General features: G+C 40.0%; 2 protein-coding genes across 5 annotated transcripts in view; both read right to left on the minus strand.

The window, feature by feature from the left end:
- Window positions 1-271: 271 nt before the first annotated feature.
- e2f6 (E2F transcription factor 6) lies at window positions 272-5,880 on the minus strand. The gene is made up of 9 exons (XM_005732711.2): window positions 5,551-5,880; window positions 4,825-5,130; window positions 4,227-4,261; window positions 4,023-4,078; window positions 3,588-3,774; window positions 3,190-3,345; window positions 2,281-2,395; window positions 1,910-2,060; window positions 272-833 (listed from the first exon to the last, which is right to left on the minus strand). Exons 1-9 carry the CDS (start codon window positions 5,665-5,667, stop codon window positions 796-798), a joined length of 1,161 nt encoding a protein of 386 aa, XP_005732768.1. The 5' UTR covers window positions 5,668-5,880; the 3' UTR covers window positions 272-795.
- Window positions 5,881-8,773: 2,893 nt separating this feature from the next.
- The window catches only part of myt1la (myelin transcription factor 1-like, a), an 84,815-nt gene continuing 72,557 nt past the window's right edge, over window positions 8,774-21,031 (minus strand). For 3 of the 4 annotated variants that reach the window (XM_013910784.1, XM_013910782.1, XM_013910781.1), the window contains exons 16-24: window positions 19,567-19,635; window positions 19,114-19,176; window positions 18,912-18,995; window positions 16,891-17,112; window positions 16,571-16,662; window positions 16,285-16,388; window positions 15,194-15,337; window positions 13,613-13,675; window positions 8,774-11,737 (exon numbers count right to left, since the gene is read on the minus strand). In XM_013910784.1, the coding sequence (XP_013766238.1) occupies window positions 11,597-11,737; window positions 13,613-13,675; window positions 15,194-15,337; window positions 16,285-16,388; window positions 16,571-16,662; window positions 16,891-17,112; window positions 18,912-18,995; window positions 19,114-19,176; window positions 19,567-19,635 (982 nt within the window). In that variant the 3' untranslated portion in view covers window positions 8,774-11,596. The remainder of the gene's footprint in view (window positions 11,738-13,612; window positions 13,676-15,193; window positions 15,338-16,284; window positions 16,389-16,570; window positions 16,663-16,890; window positions 17,113-18,911; window positions 18,996-19,113; window positions 19,177-19,566; window positions 19,636-21,031) is intronic. The other variant, XM_013910783.1, reaches the window with a different exon arrangement.

A 21,031-nucleotide genomic window follows, 5' to 3' on the forward strand; every position in this document is an offset into this window, starting at 1 on the left:
TGGTCTTTTCTGCCTGTCTGTGTGCCATGCAGTTTTCAAGATTAAAGACCTTGACAAAGAAAAAAAAAAAGCTCCCACTCCTGGAAATGCATCTAGCCTTCATAACAATATTATTTTAAACACAAGAATTAACCATAAGGCCTTTGATGAGGTGTTTCAGAAAAGAGAATTGAGTAAGTGTAACCAGAGAGAAGAAAAGGTCAGGGGTCACAAAATTCACATATTTAAATCGTTTCAGCTGCTGGTGAAAGAAATGAGCCATCTCCTCAGGTTTATACAAGTTCACTTTTATTCATTACAGCGTCTTGGAGGTGTGTTTCTAAATGAAAGTTCAAACCAAGATGAAAATATTCATATATCAGGACATAAACACTGATACAAACTCAAAATACAAAGAGGTAAAATATTTTACAGGAAATGTTCGTCAGTAAATAACTGTTATGTGTATTACAAGGCCTCCAGAATCTCTGCACTCATCTGCAAAATGGAGGCTCAGCAGCTCAATTCCCCCCAAAGTCTTTCATACAAAAATGAATCTCCAAACATCTGGGTTAAACTGTTCTCATCCACATCAGTTACATGAAACATGGTGCCAAATGATCCATAAATAAAGTCCCCATCATGCCAGGACTCAGCTGATGACGTTCAGCTGAATATCATTTAGCTGACCATTCATTTCTGGATCTTTCCAGTCAAAACCGTTTTCAGAAACGTTTTGCAGTTTCTGTTAATGCTTTCAAATTCCTTGTGCTGAACCCTGAAATCAGACGATATCTTCTGAAGATCAGCTGGTAGCTACGTGCTCTGTGTGGGACTCTGTGAAATCGAGGTCTCTGCAACAGCAACAACAGCACCATGACCATGAATTCAGACTACAAACATCAGCTGAGTTACATTTAGTGTTTATGCTCACCCATAAAAGAAACTGCAGAACCCAAGTGCAAAAACATACTCGAAGTCATTTAGAGAGTTCTATTACATAATCAAGCTTTCTGAGCGCACTGAGATCTGATCATGTTTATTGCTCCTGGCCCACTGCATTCACTGAAATGTTATTCAATCTAGTGCAGAGGCTCATGAGGAGGAAAGGGCTTTCCTGATGCATCCTCCATCAGAGGGGTATACTACGAAGCAAGTTTAACATATCCAAGCTTTGTTTATGTTAGCTGCTTTGACAAAACCTAAAACCTCAGTCAAAGATTTCATGCATCACAAAGGTGGTTGTCGACATTCCGGTGACTCAGGCTTTCTGCTTTAGGACAACTTCGATGCATCACTTCATTCTTAAGAGGAAAATGGATCAACTGAGAGCCGCCTGTTTCTGTCAGACACATTTGTGATGTCATAATTGAATAGATTTACTACCGAGTGCTCCCATTTATTGTTGTAACAGATCAGCTGCACATTGGAGCTCTGAAACTTTAATGATGGACAGAAAGGCTTAACTTTAGCAATGCCAGTAAAGTACAGCTCAACAGGCTGCATGTCTAAATGGCACTTAAGGCATACTGAAAGTAAAAGAGGCGTGACTGGCTGACTTTAAATGGAAATGGAACATAACTTGATCCAGACAGGTTTATGTAATCGGCATAAGTTACCATGGTGATCTAGCTAGTAAAAGAGCCAATAATGTGACCCTAAAAGCTCAGACTTTAGGCTCAACATGCCTCACTAACCCACTGATCTCTCTTTAAAGTACACTCCACAGCTAAATATGTAGGTATAAAAACTAGTGACATAATAAACCCACTGGCCATGATAAATACAGGTCCTGATGGTCATCTGCACTGAGCTCATTTATACACGGTGTGTAGCTCAACACTAAACAGTCTCAATATCAACCTGAACCAGTTGAGTTACTGAAACCTCAGGTTTTATCACCCTGTGTTACTCTGTTTTTTCCTTTTACCTCTGTGCAGTGTGGTCGTCTTTATCCGGCTTTCCTCCAGTGTCACAAAGCAGCCGCTCATCTCTTCTGTCACAGCTTCACCCGTCCCAATATCGCAAGTCATCATCATGATGGGGCCTTTCCCCCCCTTCAAGTGGACCTGGATGCTGTCCTGCACCAACACACATGCATGAATGTACCTCGAGTTTCCGCGTATGTTTAGAAAAATTTATCATCAGGTTTTGAAAAACAACAAAAACAATGATTACTTTACACACTATTTTAATCATGCTACATTTATTGGAGTTGAACTCAGATAAAAGAGACCAGATCATCCTGAAAATGAACTTTATCCTAGTCTGTGATATTTTAGTATTGTTATGTTGTTTTACCTCTGTCGGTGCAGGAACCTCCAGTTTGGTTTCCTCTGGAGCTTTGACGACAATCACCGTCTGCTCCTGGAAAGCTTCGAGCCGGCTGATGTCCTCATGGGTCACGTAGGCCAATGTGCAGGAGGACAGTTAAAGAAAACTATCTTCTATTCACTTAACAGTTATTACAGGGTGGTTTTAGACCTCACGGTTTCTTTTCATGCCAATGACGAAAGTGACATTTTAATCTTTATAGAGTGTCAGGAGTGATGCTCTCAGATGTGCAGCTAGAGTAAATCGTTGACAGATTTTCTGTTCTCTCATCTAACCTGCAGTAACTAATGTAATGGCCACAAGGGGGCAGTGGAAGCACAAATATGGAATTATAATAAGAATACAATTATAATTGAATAAAATAATACAATTATAATTGAATAAAATAATACAATTATAATTGAATAAAATAATACAATTATAATTGAATAAAATAATACAATTATAATTGTATTCTTAAAATCTCGAAAGCAAACTCTGCAAACCAGGGGCTGTTTCTGTATCAGCAGGTGTGACACCAAGTGGCATTTAATTAAACTGCAGGTTTTTTCATGCATGAAGAGAGGACGTTTTGGTGCTCAGAGGTTTTACAGAAAGCCAGAGGAGTCTCAGCTCACTTGGAGTTTTGTTTACTCAAGCATAACATACTTTTCTTTTTAAATAAAGAACATTTACATTAATTTCCATTCAAATTGGCAAAAACAAACTTCTTACCTTTACTGTAAATGACCTAGTCATGCAAATTGACTTGTTTTTAGGCTCATTCTAAAAAGGAAAACTTTGATGTGGTTAAATCATGGTTTACATTCAGGAGCATTGTTTTCATTACTTCTGTTCAAACTGTCCTGAGTCCCTGATAGAAATGCAGAAGGATATAGAGCGTTCTGCCACTCGTCAGTCATGTCAAACAGCTGCTGGGCGCAGCTTTTGATGAGGCTGTCAAGTGTGTCCTCCACCAGCTTCAGGTTCTCCAGCTCTCTCTGGAACTTCTGCCTGCTCTTTAGCAGAAAGCTGGAGATTGGACAGCTTCCTCTGGACAGACAACAAGTTCACTGTTACACTGTGTTACACAGACAGCGCACAGGACCTTAAGTTTAATTTTAAAAAAAAACTAAACAAAACATCTTTAAGCAACCTCTTTCTACTGATAGAAACCCAAGAGATGTCCGTGAAGACCCACAAAGAGACCAAAAAATTTATTTTGTCAGCGTTTAACATTAAACGCACAAAGAATTCAGAACTCAACAGTAAGAAATGAACTTTTGCTCACTCACATCCACTTAACCTTATTGGCCGTCTGCTTCTCAATGACGTTGAAGCCCTCCAGGACGTTGGTGATGTCATAAACTCGTCGCCTGCGGGTCTGCAGGCTTTTCGTCACCTCCCGGAGGTCGATCGTGCCATCGGGCGACATCAGCAGAAGCTCCAGGAAGCGCACTGTCAAAACTCCCAGAGACGCATCTGAAACCACCATGACACTCAGAGGCGGAACAAGGGGATAAAAACATTTTAAGTCTACATCTTTCTATGTTATCCACTAAAACAGGTTAGGACTACACACCACGTGGCTGTTAAAGTCCCAATCCGTGAGTCTCCAGTTGGCTAGCTGAACATTTACTCGATCTTGTCCACTACTTCTCTGTATTTCAAATCTAACCTAACCCTAATAAAAAATCTGAATAAATAATAAATATCAAAGAAGGATGCACCTTGTCGGGTGGATATCCTGGTCTGTATCATCTCTTTTAAATGACTGAGGATTTCCCTGGAAAGAAAGATAAAAAATGAACTAAATTCACTTATCATTTATTGTTAAGGCAGTGGAATTACAACTTGACCACCATTTGTAAAATGTAGCAAGAAAGCAAAAAAAAAAAAAAAGAAACATTTTGGTTTGTTTTGGGGTTTTTTACCTTTTTGTTCCTAAATTCGTCTTGGCATCTGGTTCCTCAAGTTCAAAAAGTGAAAACAAAGCAGATCAAAGTCAGAATGATTTCATGTCCAACTTATTCACACCAAAACATAAGAATCAACCCAAAAGGAAACGATCAATTACAAGCTGATTGTTTAAATACATGTTTTCAAACACTGTGGTTAATAAATTAAACAATATTGTAACTGCTTATACACTCAGTTATGTCTTCAACGTAAAATATATATTCAGTAAGTCAGTAGTTTGGAACTGACAAGTAAACAAAATCAAAACAAAAAAGTTTTTAACTTAAAAAAATGCATCAACGTGACATCCCTTTATCCCTCCACTCAACTAAGGTCATAATCTGGTCAAAAATGACTCCAAAGTTCCTCACAGTGGTACTGGAGGCCAAATACATTCTAGTACTCTCACTCCCAAATCACAGGTCATCGAGGCCTTTATGTATTTAACAAAACTGGCAAACTTGGCACTTACAGACCGACGCTGTATGACTCTATACAGGGAACAGCAACCAGCTGTGAACTGGACCTTACTTTACATCACACAAAGAAATGTAGAGATAGACATTTTCTTACCTGCTTATGTGGAGTAGGTCTTCGTGCAAAAGGTATAACAGGAACATTAACGTCCTCCTCCTCTTCCTCCTCCTCCTCCTCACCCCCTCCTCCTCCAGCAGCCCACTGATCCTCCTCCTCGGACGACTCGGCCCCCCATTGACTGAGCAGACCCAGGGCTCCGTCCAGGCAGGGGGGCATTATTGGAATGGCGTCGCTGCTGACGCCCTCATCCGAGATGTCCTCTGGCAAGAAGTGGTCTTCACAGATTAGATGCTGCTCCACAGAGTCCTGCTTCTCCGTCTCCCTCAGCGCTGCAAGCCACACCTGAACACAGTTACAGTTAGTCTTTATTGATCTCTAGTTTGACTGGCTGGGGTTTTACTCCATCACAGATATTGTGATACAGGGCAAATTGGTAACCTGGTAGTTATTTGTGATTAAAACTGCATTTATCTGGTAGAAATAAAAAGAAAACAATATTTACTTGTCTACTGGCCAAACTAGCTTTAAATAGCGTAAACAGCACAGCTGATTCCATGTTTTGGAAATGGGTTCCTGTTCACTCCAGCTGTGTAGTAAATGAGCTAACACATGTCATCAGGGTTATTTAAACAGCAGCTGTTTAACTGGCATCATGTTAGCGTCATGTTAGCCGGTAGAATCAGATATAAGAGATGCTAACGATCGCTATTCAAACATGTAGCTTGTAAATATGTTGTAACTCTCAAAGTTTTTTGACCCTACCTGGACACGCGCAGGGTCCTGGGGGAAGTTGAAGAACCTCTTCTTGGGTCTGTTGAAGAGCCCCCGGCTAACATTAACCATGCGGTTCGGACACCCAGAGACGACACACTTCACCATGGTAATCGTCTCTTCACCGCCCAGCCTCAACACACCGAGCGGGCAAAGCGCACATCCGCAGCTCGTTTGTAACTGTTAGCACACGGGGAATAAAAACCCGCCACAGCACGACTGGTTTGTTTGTGTCGTCTTCCACGCCGGAAATGGACATGTTTTCACCCGGAAGTACAACAACGCAGGCCAACGATTGCGATAACGCATGTGCGCCCTCTACCGAACTTGTGGTTTTAGAATTATTTATGGATTTAATTTCTTTTTAAAGCTTTATTCACATATCACAGTTTGTTATTTACAATGTTTGTACAGCAAAAATTATGTCCAATTGTATTTAGACAAGCAGACATTGAACTTCAGCAGGCTGGTTTGAAACTTCATAAAAAAGTGACTTATGTGACTTTGAAAGTGGCATTGTTGTTGTTGCTAGACAGGCAATATGCAGATTTCTCAAACTGCTCAGTTTGCTCACACAACAATCTCTAAGGGAGGGGTCTCAAAGGGAGACAAGGCAGCCTACAGAGAGGAAATCCTGAAGCTGGCAGCACGGTGTTCAGAGAACAACCTGGCACTGAACAACAAGAAAACCAAAGAGGTCACTGTCGCCTTCAGGAGGCACAGCACAGACTTAGCCCCCTTATACATAAACGGGGAGTGTGTGTTCATATGTATAGTGCTGCAGAAACTGTGCACCTCACCCTCCTTTCTTCTCCCACATGTTCGCACTGAGTAGGAGATGCTCTGTATCTCATTGTACATCTGTATAGTGACAATAAAGGCATTCTATTCTATTTTATACTAAACAGCAATTCTGCCTTGTTGCTGGGGCAGCACCATCTCTGCTGTGGACAGAAAGTGACTGAACAGGCAAATCCATGGGGCCAGCTCTGCTCTAGGATGCCCTCTGGACCCAGTGGAGGTAGTGAGTGACCAGAGAATGGAGGCTAAGCGGTCATCCCTGTTGGACAACATCCCCTCTATTTGATCTTATCCTGTTCCTTGTTTTTCTTCATTTTTGCTGCTTGTAACTTGTACTGTCCACTTTCTGCCGTGACCTAACAAATTTCCCACGTGTAATAAAGGTTTGTCTTATCTTGATGCCAGAGGAGAACAGCCAGACTGCTTTGAGCTTGTAGGAAAGCATCAGAAGCTCAAATAATAAGTACTTACAACCAAGGTATGCAGAAGACCATGTTCAACCTTGAAGGAGATGGACTACAGCAGGAGAAGACCACACCAAGTACCACTCCTTTCAGCTAATAACAAGAAACTGAGGCTAGAATTCACACAGGCTCACCAAACTGGAGAATCACAAGACTGGAAGAACATTAGCAGGTCTGACGAGTCAATTTCTGCTGACATTCAGAAGGTAGGGTCAACAACATGAAAGCTTGGCTCTATTCTGCCCTCTATCAGTGGTTCAGGATAGTGTTATTGGTGTGATGGCATGGGGGACATTTTCTTCCAAACTTTGGGCCCCTAAGTGTCGCTTGAGTATCCTTTAAATGTTACAGCTTACCTGAGTATCTTTGCTGACCATGTTCATTCCTGTATGAACAGTGTACCCATCTCTGATGGCAACTTCCAGCAGAGTAATACACCATGTCAGAAAGTTGGTTTCAAACTGGTTGATTGATCATGGCAATGAGTTTGCTGCAAAAAAATGTGCGATGCTATCACGTCAATATGGACAAAAATCACAGAGGATTGTTTTCAGCACCCTGTTGAAACTGTGCCATGAAGAACTAAGGCAGCTCTCAAGACAAAAGGGATCCAACCTGGTACTAGTAAGGTATTGGTAACCTGAAGAAAATCACTGGTTCAGATCAAACACTTACGTGCTTGTAGGTGCCACCAGTAGCAGATAGTAAGATCCTGACCAGCTGCAGAAGCTGTGTATGCTATCCCATTTCTGTTAAGTCCATCAATAAACTACCTAGGACTCAGAGTTAGGGATTGGGTCGATTTAATGTCCACCCCTCCTTACAGAATTCTTGCCCACCTAAACCAAATAAAATTTAAAATATGCTTATCTAGAATGTGGCTAAAACAAAAACCCAGCCTTAACTCTAATGCGTTTCATCAGTACCCAGGTAGATATCCCTGAACTACTTTAGGTACTGAAACTAGCCAGTGCATCCTGGGAAGGCTTGCTTTACTGGAGATGGTCTCAGACTCAAACTACCATTTGTCAAGGTCACACAGATCCTTACATTTTCCTTTTTCCTACATCATAGTGGTTTTAATGGTTTGGCAAATTGGTGTATATTCTATTTTTCAGTCACAAAGGTAACTGGGCAACTGGATCTCTTTTCATTGGTGTATAAATAATAAAAATCCCTAAATGTCTGCCGACTGCACACTATTAACATAACTAACTGTCAGCTTTAAAAATGACAAACAAAGTGAAGGTTATAATCAGTGTTGCAACACAAGATTTATTCAGAGCAAGAGATGCCAACACCAGCATGATAAAAATTGTACAAACTTCACAAGTCAAATTAAAATATCACATAGCAACTCATGACCTTAAACATACAGCAAAAATATCAACAGAAACCCATGCCATGTGGTAAGAAAACTGCTGTCGAAAGTTTTGCAAGTAACAGAGAAAAAGGGGTAAAAGGAGAGAAAATGAATGTTGTATAAAAACCCCTTATCTGTGCACTGCTGAAAAGAAACGATCATCTTCATAAATTGATGATTTCACAAATATTCATATGGATTTTCTTTTGCATTCTAGCGTGTCACATGTTAGTGTTGAGATTCTCTATGTAAATAGTTACAGTTTAGCTTTTACATCTGTTATTACAATATCTAGTCTATCGACTGTCTTTAAATGGCAGAATTGTGCTTTTACTCCCATTTCCTTTGTTATCAGTAAGAATAACTGACTAAATAAAAAATACAAGCTGTCAGTCTATCTAACGCAGAAGTTTACTGGCAGGAAGCTGCAGACGCCAAGTTCTGGACGAAGATGTAAAAGTCAGGGAATGAGACTTTGCAGTAAATGTCCAAAGAAGTCTTAAAAGAAAACTCCCCCCTTTGCAGTTTGTTTCTCCCTTGTGTGAAAAAAAAAATACATAAAAAATGTATTATAGTATGATGAGACAATTTGTAGTTTTTTTACACAAGTAAATATTTTCCCCTCATTTATATTCATATCTAGACGAGCTGGTTATTTGTGCAGGTTTAAATATATCAGCACATACTGCTGCACCTGATTACACAGAAATGCAGTTTAGTTTCCATAAAAGATTTATCAACATTTCTGTACTTTGAAGTTTCAGCTTTCATTAGTACCGCTTGTCTAAAAACTTTCATATGGATACCAGCTGTATCAAGTGTTTCTGCTGGTAATTATGGTGGCGTAATTATGTATTATTTAGAAACAATCCAATAAATTGCTTTCCTTTAAAACATTAAATTAAACTTTTATGCTTGTATAAGTGAGGAAAATTCCACCCTTTCATCACTTTAACTGTCTAACTGCTATAACTAAGCTGTATAGTGCAAGTTCCAAAATTTGTCTTTATCCATGTATTACAATTTCAAACAAATCTATTTTAAAAATATACTCAAACATTTCCATCCTAGATTCTCACGAGGCTCCTGGATCATATACAGTGATACTATTCATGTCTTAATTTGGTCCAGAGTGGCTTTACAGTAATATATCAGTCAGCATATGCAGAGAAGCCCATCAGATGTGCAAATGTTTAAACATTTTGCATTGCATAAACACAGTTTCCCATCATATTATCTGTTTCTATAAAGAATTAGGTTTGATTTATACTTTTTGTTAGTGTTATTAGTGGGTAACCTAAAGTTGCACTCGGTTCAATTAATCTTCTGGAAACATTGGGGGTTGTAATCGGCTTACAACATATAATCACGTTTTTATGTACACACAGAAAACATATGAGATTTTTTCAACTCATTTTGGAACCACGCACCCTCCTTCCATTCTAACCAACACAGGCCTGTTACATCCCAAGTAACCCAAACATGAGCCCAGGTCTCAGGAGGTTAAGTCCTCCAGGAGTCATCTTACAATGTCTATGCAGAAAATAAAAGGGCACTACAGTTTTCCACTCTGTTGACACCATATTTTGGAAAAGATGGCAGACATATTAAAAAATGATTATTGTCTTATTATCCAGTGAAAACACGTTTTAGAATGTGTCTGCATACCAAAGAAGAGATCCTGAACTGTGATGTTTCAGACAAAAGCTTGACCGTGAAGACGTTTTCTTCTGCTAAATCTTGGACTGTGAAATAAAGGAGACTGGGGAGAGACCACAGGGGGAGTTTTCCCTTAAATAAATCAACTCAGTGAAATTTGCTTCAAGTTGCTTTCCCACAGGCATCTCCAGCGCAAAGTCTTATCAAAGTCAGTTTCCACAAACTCGCTGTACAGTTTTTGCTTCATTTACCACGTGATAATACTTTAACATACTCCAATAAAGTGCATGCATGATCGACGGTGTTGAGAAAACATGTTCCATCAGTACTGTGATTTCAGACCGAATGTCATCGGTAAGGCCGATTCAGATCAAATACTCAGTCGGTAAATTCAGTGCACAGACGTCACGACTGCTGGCTCTAGTTTTCATTCATCTTTTTCAATTACAAAGACTTAAAAAAGAAAAAAAGAAAAGCGGTGCTTGGTCATCACGTCGTCTGGCATCATGTCTCATTGTGGCTCAGACAACAAGATGCATGACTGGAAAGACGTTTTCTACAGAACGAGTGCAATATACAATGAAGGATGGGAACTTTGACCCTGTTAGTCCAGCGGAGCCGTCAGCCTCGAGAAAGAAAAGTCATATCTACAGATCCGTTTGCCTGCTAAGTGCCTCTTAACGGGCAATAAAAACATCAAAACATGGAAACAAAGGTGTCCCTGTGCAAAGTCGAACATGACAGAACCAAAGTCCTCTCACCCGTGTCAGATTCCTAAAACATGATTGTAGTAAAAGGTTTATACAAAACGCAATACATTTATAGTTAGTAAAAAGATCTATCAGCTCTTTTCTAGTTTTATTCATAAGAAATTGCATATACCCAAACAACTTTTTTTCATATAGATTGCATCCCATATCTAAACAAACGCTTTAATATTATCATACCAATATTGCTGACACGTTGTTCTATTAGCTAGTCGAGGTTGATGATTTCAAATAAATTCACAATGGCAGATTGTCTCCTATATTTTCTGCAGCCATTGGTCTTTCCACTGGCACTCCCTCCCACGAACAAAGAAAAAGCGGGCCGCGGAACAGGACAGCTTTGAAACGGAACAACTCCGAAGGGGGTGATGGGATTTTGCACCAAAAAGTTTCCGTGTCGTGATGTTTGAAATCTTCTTGCTCATAGCATCGCTTCTTCTCATCATTGCTAAAGATTTACATTAGTGTCCGCTTCCAGACATTAAGAGGAAAACAAAAAGAATTAATGAGCAACTTCCAAGCTCGTGAGAAGCTTTTCAGAAGTGGTTGCTCTTCATGTTCCAGTCGCCGCTCTGCTCCCTGTTAAACCCGTGACGCCCAGTTTGTATTTTTTTTTCTGATGTATGAAAAAAATCGCATTAAAATAAAACATGATTCAAGCTTACAATAAATAAATACATACATATACACTAGAATGTGCATACATTAGCAGCTATAAACAGTACATCACATTATATTAGGTCATATGAAAATGTACAAAACGTGAATGTTCATTTAAAACCTTTTTTTTCAAAGCAAGGCAACAACAATCAACATAATAAAAAAAGAGATACCCATGGAGTTGAGAGCATTACCGCAGAAGAAATTAAAGAACTAATGATAGATTACAGCAGCAAAAAACAACCCACTCCGTGCTTTTTCCACTTTTTTCCCCCCCATTTGTTGCTTTTGCTTTGCATTTGTTGTTCCGGCCTCAGTCAAAGTTAAACCTGGATGCCCTGCACGGCCTGTTTGATGTTCTCCAGCAGCGCCTTGTTCTCCGGGCTCTGGTACTGGTCCTGGTGGGTGTACATGTCTGTCAGTGTACTCACATAAGTGTCAAAGTTCTGTTCATTCATTGGTTCCTGTGAGGGGAAAGAAACCCATGTAGACACAATCAGGTGGGATAAAGGTGGCGGTTTATTTTCACTCAGACACTGGGGGGAGGTTTGGAAGACAGGCGGGCGGCAGGGGGAGGAAGGGACACCATTGGGAAAGCATGGCTTCACTAAAATACTCCCTTTCTAAAAAGTAAATGTACGATATTTGATGTAATATCAGCCGATTATCTACGAAAATGCAACTCCAAACCATGCAAAAACCAGGTGAGAGATGGTTAGCTGGTGGGTATATGAAAGGTTAATGTTTAGCACATGGAGACAAAATTGTGATGATAAAAACTAATGGGATGCTAATGAGCAGATGGGAAAGACATAACTGGAAAGTCATGTTTGCCAACTGGGAGTTTTGGTGGTTCAAGTACTTCTCTGAGAGAGAGCAGCTTTGGCTTCAGGAATTTTGGTGGGTTATTTGATGATTGCCCACCTTAAATGTCACATTATGTTATAGAGTCACTATAGTCTTTGAGGTCTTCACTGACCTCCATTTAATACTTGGCATTTATAGGTTTTAAGGGACACTAATACAAATGACTATTTCGGTGCCTGAGCCAGTTGCCCTGCACTTAACTGCACTGCTGTCATTGCATCCTGCTAACTTCACACTGACTCAGCCAATCAAAGAATTTGAGTCCAGAGCCTCAAAAAGCCAATGATCCGTCTTTAATTGGCACATAAAAGTCAAATATCCACGTCTCAAGTTAAATGATTCACACACTTTCATTGTTATTAGCCTCTTTAATGGTCATGATTGGTCATAATACCCCCATTAGATGCCCTCCTGTACTAAGAGGAGACAGGAAGGTTGTTATCATCCATTCTAATCACTGATCATTGTAATCCTTAAATGAAGCGATCAACTGAGCCCACTAAGAGGTCTTTCTATTGTTCATTTAAAGGGCTTTAAATGGACGATAAAAAGATTTCAGTTATGTATGCTCTTTAATTAATAAGTCAATTTAGATCTTAGACAACCTACCTTTAATACCAGTATGCCAGAAGACTGTTATCACCCACTGTAATCAGTAGGATAAAAAAAAAATCCCAGTGACATGCCCACCGTTAAATGAGGTGATAATAGACTACTGAGCTTACTAGTTGATGGAAGAGGCTGCCTGCGGGCAAATCTATGGGACTGACAGGAGTCGTTTAATGGACTGAAAACAGTTAAAAGATGTGTGTGAATCTGGTTTCAGTGTATGTGCCCACCGAATGATACTCATTTGAGCTTTTCAGTGCTGGTGCAATAGCAAAGCAGATAATGCCGTTCGACTATAGACACCATAAAAAGCAGGACTTGGCTTCTGGGACTGAAAGAAAGAAGCGTAAACCAACTTTATTTTTACTGGCCACCAGGGGGCGATACCTATGTTTACATACATACTTCAGTTCATAAAGTAGTCAAGGGGATTTTACCTCTCTAAGTACTTTCCTGATGAGTTTATAGGTTTAGTTTATAGGTAAGTGAAAAAAACAAAAAACATTACGTCATTAAGGCGCAGAATTGCAGTTAATGTCACGTTATCTAATGATCTATCTATCTAATGATTTCAGCATTTCAGTGCAGTCAGAAAAAACAAAGCAGGAGAATTTCTCACACTCTCTGCTGGGGCTAAATTTGATTTAAAGATAGATTTAGCTTCTCAATATATTTTTTGTCATAAAGAGGAAAAGCGGTTATCTACAGTTGATGTCACTATCAACATGGCTGAGTTGAAAGCTGCAGGATAAATGGATAGCTAGGATGTGCCTATGCCACAGTGAGCTACAGGAATTATAGGAAGGGGGGATGACAGTGCAGAAGAGAAGGATAATTGGATAAAGGATAAATGGATCTCTTACTCTGGGAGGCATCTGTAAACAGCAGTTATGCTTTACTGGGGCCTCTTTCTGTGGCAGCGGTCTCTACAGGAGAGGGTGTACAGAGAAGTCTATTAGCCCGCTAGACACACAGCGGCGGTCACAAAGCTTCATAAGCTACACCGAGGAGTGAAAAAAACATAATGTCCACCTTAACAAGTCTTTTCGCCCTGCAGCTCTGTTCAGACTGCAGCAAGCTTCCAGTTTCTGAATAATTTTAAAGTCAGAACGAACTGAAAGAGGTATAAAATGCCAAAGATAAAGAGACAACTGAGAGAACTAACTGTTACACTGCGAGCTAAATTAGAATCAAAGATTTTAAGTCCTGCAGTGTGAACAGAACTTTGGATTCAGTTCAGTATTTTTCTGGTAATGAGATCGCGTCTTTCTGAGAATTCCTTGTTAAGGCGAATATTTTTCTTACAGTGTGATATGAAGCATTCCCGCCCATTAAAGGAAGAAGGAAAGGAAGCAGAGAGTCCAGTTATCAAGCACCTCCTGTTTTTACTGCTTTAAGAGATTATCCAATTAGCCCCAGTCTTCTTCCGACACTGAGACAACATGACGTTAAAACAGCCATGAGCAACTTCACTGAAAGTCAACCAAAAACAAAAAAGCAACAACAAAAGAAAGAAAACAACGGGCCGTTTCTTTATGTGAAAATCTGTGAGGCGTTTCAAAGCACAGGAGAAGCACAGCATGAACTGCTGGGAGGAAAAAAAAGAAGAAGAAGGTGGAGAACAGAAAGAAGCAGATGAAGAAAAACCTGAGTGTTGCTAAGGGGGGAAGAAGCTGGAGAAGGCTTTTTAAAAATCCCTGGGTCGAAATCATGAACAGCTGGCCTCAGATCTACATTTCATTTACAACACGTGAAACAGAAAAGCCTCCAACAAACACTCAAAACACAATCATAACATTTCCTAAGTGCCATTACACAAACTGTAACAGATATAGTAGGCCATGTCAGACAAAGAACATAGAAATAAATACATAGATTTGCATTTCAGTCCATCTTGATTGGATAATGCATGCTGGTTTATGCATGCTGGTTTTAGGCTTTACTACACTCTCACTGCTCTAAAAACTCAGCTTCAGACAGTTGTTTTTTCTAGTCTTGGGTCTGCATGATGTCGGATAGTGGAGATATCCCAAATATGGTCATCTCAGGCACAGAAGCCCCACCCACCTGGTCTTAAAACCCTTCTGTTATGAGGGGAATTTTTTTAACTGTGACACATTCAAAGTAAAGTCCAAGAATAAAAATAAGATCCACTTTAAACTGCTAAGAAAGCCAACACTGCTCTAAAACTGCTGTATATTTGTTCTGAGATGTAATTATTTACATTTGTCTTTGTATTTCAAGCATGTTGTATACTGATGTTAAACATACAAGATTTTCAAACCAGTAAATTCAAAATTTTAAATATTTAACTGACATTTATAAGTCTCTAGATATTTAAATTACACGTTAAGGAAGCTTATATTAGTGGTAAAAGAATACTTGTCACATTATTAGTCATCCTAGGTTTACTTCTTCATGCCACAGATGATTTTTTTTCTTACCATGTGTGGAAGCTGGATGTTAGCTAGGCTGTTGATGAGCGACTGGCTGAGGTTAGCCAGCTCGTGCAGCAGGGAGTCGTTCTGCTGCTCGATCACCTTGTTCTCCTCCTCGATGGACTTCAGGTTGGTCTCCATAGTGGTTATCTACCGGATGAGGAAATAAATTAGTAGGAGACCTTTTAAAGCTTTTGTATTAATAGTGACATTAGCAAAATGGCTGGGAAGAGTGCAAACAATCAACCAACATTAACTTCAGACAATTTTAGGAGAACTGAGTCAGCATATTGCCCACAGATGTCCTCTCTCCCATGTAGCACACAGCACTTGCATTTGCACTACTGGAGCTGGTTTAGGGAGCCTCCGTGAAAACCCACGATGCCCACCCTAAATGCACTGACTGACTATTAGCTGAAAGATCACACGGATTGTTGTACTCAAAGATGGCAGATTAAACACTGTGTCCGACCCATTGCATTGGACACGTGCACATCTGTCAGCTAAAGTAGGAAAGTCTTGCAGATGAAGGAAGATGCAGATGTTATGCCCGTGCAGGTTCTCAGTCATCCAAGTCACATAACATCTGCATCTTCCTTCATCTTAGGATTTTAAAATGGACCAAGAGGCTTCTTCAATTCTAAACAATTTTTAGAACTAACATTGATCTTCAACAAACTTAAAGAAGTTCTCTTCAACCTCTTAAAAAGCATGTGAAACCAAGCAAGATGGCTGCTGAGGGCAGGATTTTCTTATGAAAGTATTTTTTAAGAATGCCAAAAGTTCCTCTAACCCTTTCAGATTAAAAGTCTGAGTGCAGTTAAGGTGCAAGATTTATTCTTCTTATTAGAAGAAAAAGAAAACATTGAAGGTTTTCATGAACTTAAAAAACAGCATCATTTTCAAATAATCAAATAATTAAAATATCGAGTAGAAATTTTTTTTGTCAAATAATGTGACAAAAACATTTCTACTGGAAATAGCAGCTTACTGGGACACCTTTATCTCTGTCTATTACAGGACAGTCTAGTTTCTTACCCAACTAGTGTCTTACGTATTTGTATTTATGTTACATTAACAAACAGAGACCATCTTACTTGTGTCCTCAGTTTTATCATGTCTGACTCCACTTGACTGTTGGACTCATTCAGATCTTTGATTTCTTCATCCAGCTGTTTGATTTCTTCATCGTTCTCGATACCTGAAACAAAAAAACCCAAAAAGATCCATCTCCCCAGACTTAGCGGTCAAAGCAGCATTACAGCATTTTATCACATGTAAAATGTCTAATATAAGGAAATTAGGTTTTTTTTCACTCTTTCAGATATATAATAATATATATAATAATTCACTTAAAGCTTCTTCTGTTTCTTGAGCTCTGACCTTTGCTTGCTCTTTGTTTGATTGTCAACATTTCCACGCCACTCATCCTGGCTTTCTTCATGGCTGAGGTGGCGCGAGGACAACCGGAGAGACTGAAAAAAAAACATAAACCAAATGTTTCTCCAAGTTAAAAAATCTATCTTATTTTTGCATAGATAACGTCATACAAATCGCTGCCTTATTTGAAAAACGGTGACCAAAAGCCAACAGCATGTACAGCAGGAGGAGAGGACCTGAATATTGGCCATTATTTACCCCCAAAATTGTATAAAAAAGTTGGAACTGATGACAAACTTTGTTTAAAGTAAGAAAGATCTTACCTCCGGTGGGTCAGGAAGCTCCCACTGACGTGCCCTGAGCCATCACAGCCCGGGGTCGGGCAGGTCATGCCATCTGTCTTGCCAGATTTCCAGACAAACTGCGAGCCATTGACGTAGCTGTCCTTTTGCCTCTTTGCCGCAAGGGGGCAGCCTGATGCGCTGCGATGAGAAGCGTACTTCCCTGTCACATGACCCTGACCATCACAACCTGGCACTGGACACCTGAGAAACAAGTGTAAAGGTCTCCGTTTGCTTTTCAAAAAAAAAATTAAAACACTCCACTTAAAGAAGTCCAGACGCTTTTCTTTGCAAGCTCCTTTGAAAACACTCCACAGTTCTAACCTGAAGTGAAGTCTTGTCACCTCCAAAAAGCTTTAGTTTAAGAAAAGACTAACGCAGCCAGCCACACTAACCATCATCAGCTCTTTGATCAGCTGGACAGAAACACTTTGCTTTAGAAACTGTCCACAGCACTCCATAGGACTCTTGATGAATGGGGGAGGACATTGAGTCACGACTCACTTCCTCATCTACAATCCTCCCCCACCCTTCCAAGGCCTCAAGGCCACAGCAGCGTAACGATGAGCAGGACAAACGCCTATCACCTCCTCAGCTTCCAGACACTCAGCTCTGCCTCCTGCATCCCAAAACGCCCTTCGCTGTGACATTTGGGCTGATTAGAATGAGCCGAGCGTCCACAGGCCGCTCCCCAGCCGAGCTCAGGTTAAGCTTAATTATGATTCTACTGTTAATGATGATGGTGGATGGAACAGAGGCGGCGGCGGCAGCTGGCTACAGACTGACACAAGCTGAACTTTAGATTATTCACAAGGTCATATTGGCTTAGCATTATGGCTCGGCTTTAACACAAATGTCAAAGGCTCACTAGCGCTAACCTTTATTGGACTTGGTCTGCTGGGAGCCGGAGGTGGAGTGCAGCACTGACCGCGGCTCCCCGCTTTTGCAATATTCTTTGCAAAAGTTAGAAAGGTCAGTCTACATAGGCAGCATTTTAAGAGAGGGATGATGGATGAACCTATCATTAACAAAGTGCTTTGACCTTGATGCAAAAAAAAAGCATAATAATGGGACCTGGAATGTGCTTTTAAGAGGCAACGAAACAAGCCAGTCCTTCCTCCTTGCTGATGATTTGAAAAGTCTAACTGATGCACCTTCTCTCTTTTCTCTAAAAAAGTTGTCAGAAGATGAGAATCCTGTTCTACCTGTTTAAAATACACGGCAACAGTTTAACCTGTTATTTTAATTCTTCATATATCCATTAGCATGTGCAGCAAACCTCCACAACACCTCCAAAGTCCCCAGATTCCACTGACCTCACCAACAAGCCTGCACAACCCAAAGAATGCCCCCCTCAGAGTTTGACATCACTAAATGTTTTGTTCTCTCTGACTTATTGTATTTTTTGGCAAGGTGTTGTTTCAAAGATTTATTCTCTTAAAATCCAATATCTGCCTTAAAATAATTATTTTACATTTAAGAGAGGAACATAAAGATGCTGATGAACATGAATAAAACCAACAGCAGCAAAAAACCTTTTAAGAGAAACTAGAATTTGCTTTTCTAAAGCGCTGTTATTGTTCTATAAGCTTTAATATAGTGGTAAGATGTAAAAAACAGGACACCTAAGCCCTGTATTTGTGGACCTTACATAAAATCTATGAGCAACATCTCAGTTACTGGTCTGAAATCTGTTTTTTTTTACTTGTTCTTTGCTTTGTCTCAGACAGTTTAACAACACCAGGGAAGAAGCTGATAAAATATGGCAAAAACTGCCTCATACATCATAGGAAAATATTTAAGAAGTGCATTCACTTTAAATGAATGCACAACCTTGAATCTAGCCAGATATTTAAATGTCTCAATGACAGAGCTTTGGTAGTTTTTTGAGTGGCACTGTCTTTGCCCCTCATTTTGCTTGGGTTTACTTTTAATCTTAGACCTGACACTTTCCAATATTCTCAATATTAAGGCTGTGACATATCTCCAAAATATCTCCTTACTTGATTGGCTCCTGATCGTCTTTGTCCTCTTTGCTGTGGAGGATTTTTATGCCACTTTTCTTGGCTCGTGGACAACCGGACAGACTGCAGAACAGAAAATTACTTAAAACATGTGCGTTCAGTGAAGCATGGTTTACTGTTGCTGTTTGTTTGTCTGTGATTTCATGCACGCAGTTGTATATTATACTCTTTACGAATGTACCTCCTGTGGGAGGCATAGTTTCCAGTGATGTGTCCAGATCCATCACAGCCGGGCGTTGGACACCTGAGGAGTAAATACAAGATCAAACAACTGTATTATCACATAATGGTTCCTGTGTCGAAAAAAAAAAATGAAAGACTACATCCAGAAAAATGTTTTCTTTTTCCGTGAATGTCTGACATCAGACACTCGCAGTTCTCACAAATCAATTACAGTAACACATTAGAGTGGTACCCAAAGCATCATAGACAGGAAGAAATGGTTTTAGGAAAACCGATGACGGATGAACCAGAGAAGAGCGGGCTCTAAATCCAACCATAGAAAAAGTTACACACTTTTAAATGAAAGGACACTGAATGGACAGCAGTCGATATTTTTAACATTCTTTCCTTCCCACACTTTCCACTCTGCTGAGAACAACACACCAGTGATACACTGATCCTGTTGACTCACTTGAGTTCTTGTGAGTTAGTGGTCATCATCCCGCGGATGTTCTTGTCGGCCAGCTGACAGCTTGACAACCTGCAGGAGGAGAAGAGCCACTATTACTTTAACACCACCGACAGTTTTACAAACATGCTCTCATCCCAGGGCCACACATAATGTGGTTTTCTCCGACGATGGCTGTGTCTCACTGTTACACACAAGAGTTATTTTTCTTCTCTTTTTAGCAACAGTGCCTTGTTGGACTGGCTGCAGGAACATTGGCCACTGTGACATAAAGATCCTGTTTTACAGACCTATGGCAAGCACCTAGGTGGTGCTGGTGAAACTCACCACCAGCATTGTGGCAGCACTGTGCTACTCGTGCCAGGTGTCGTTAACATTTGTCATCTTTTGTATTTTGTGTCTGTCCTGCTTATTGTTTGTGGGTTCCTCTGGTTGCTCCACTAAATCTGGGGTCTCTTCCTGTTAAAACGCAGCTCTTCCTCAGTCACTTGCCAATCAGTCACTTACAGGGGATTGCCTGACTGATGAGCTTCTCACTATACTGTAAGGCCTTTACTTGGAAAAATGAACTCCATAAGCCAAAGGCTTACTAGCCAGGATACCAAGATTTGTGCTTCCTTTAGAAATTTGAGTTTTACAGTTTGTTTGATTTCTAAGTCATTAGTTGGGTTTAAGTTCAACTATTTGGTTACAAAAACAGCACACAAAAGCACAAGAAAAAGGACTTGGATCTGACAAACACCTTCCTTCCCAAAGACCAAACACCTTCTGCTAAAGACGTTTGATTACTTGATTATTTGATTTGATGACTCTTCTCACTGTTGAGGTCTGGGAAGCGCTTCCACTCCCTTAAGGCCAAAACAGAGAGAATGAGGAGGAGCTTCTTCCCCCAGGCTATTCGGACCCTGAACCAGGCGTAGGACTGGACTCTCCCACACACATTACATCACTATAAGACTGGACTCTCACACACATCACATCACCACACGCACTCTGGTTTTTCTTTATGCACACTTCCTATAATTTATAATCTTTATAATCTCTGTCTGCTATTTGCACATTTTTTACTGTAAATTTCTAAGTTAATTTGTAAATTTTTGTAGTAACCTGTAAATTGTAAATACTGTAAAACCACTGTCATTCAATGGTCGGGCATTGCACAGCTACAAGCATTTCACCCCCATGTCATACTGTGTATGGTTGTGTGTGTGTGACAAATAAAATGTAAATTTGAATTTGATTGCAAGGAACAAGAAGAAAGTGCATCATTTGTTTGGAAAACAATAGCCTTACTTATGGTCAGTGAACAAAACAGTGGAGCTAACATACACTTCATAGATAGAAGTCCTCTTTCTTGACGGTGTTATGTTAACTGATGGCTGATGATTTGTTTTTGATGAAGAAGTAACTGGTTTAAGAAAAAGATCGGGATTTGGGACAAAACACTATTCTTCACACCAAACATGAT

Source organism: Pundamilia nyererei, unplaced genomic scaffold, assembly GCF_000239375.1.
Source record: "Pundamilia nyererei isolate P.nyererei 1_Seehausen unplaced genomic scaffold, PunNye1.0 scaffold00048, whole genome shotgun sequence".
In the NCBI taxonomy this organism is placed as follows: Eukaryota; Metazoa; Chordata; class Actinopteri; order Cichliformes; family Cichlidae; genus Pundamilia; species Pundamilia nyererei.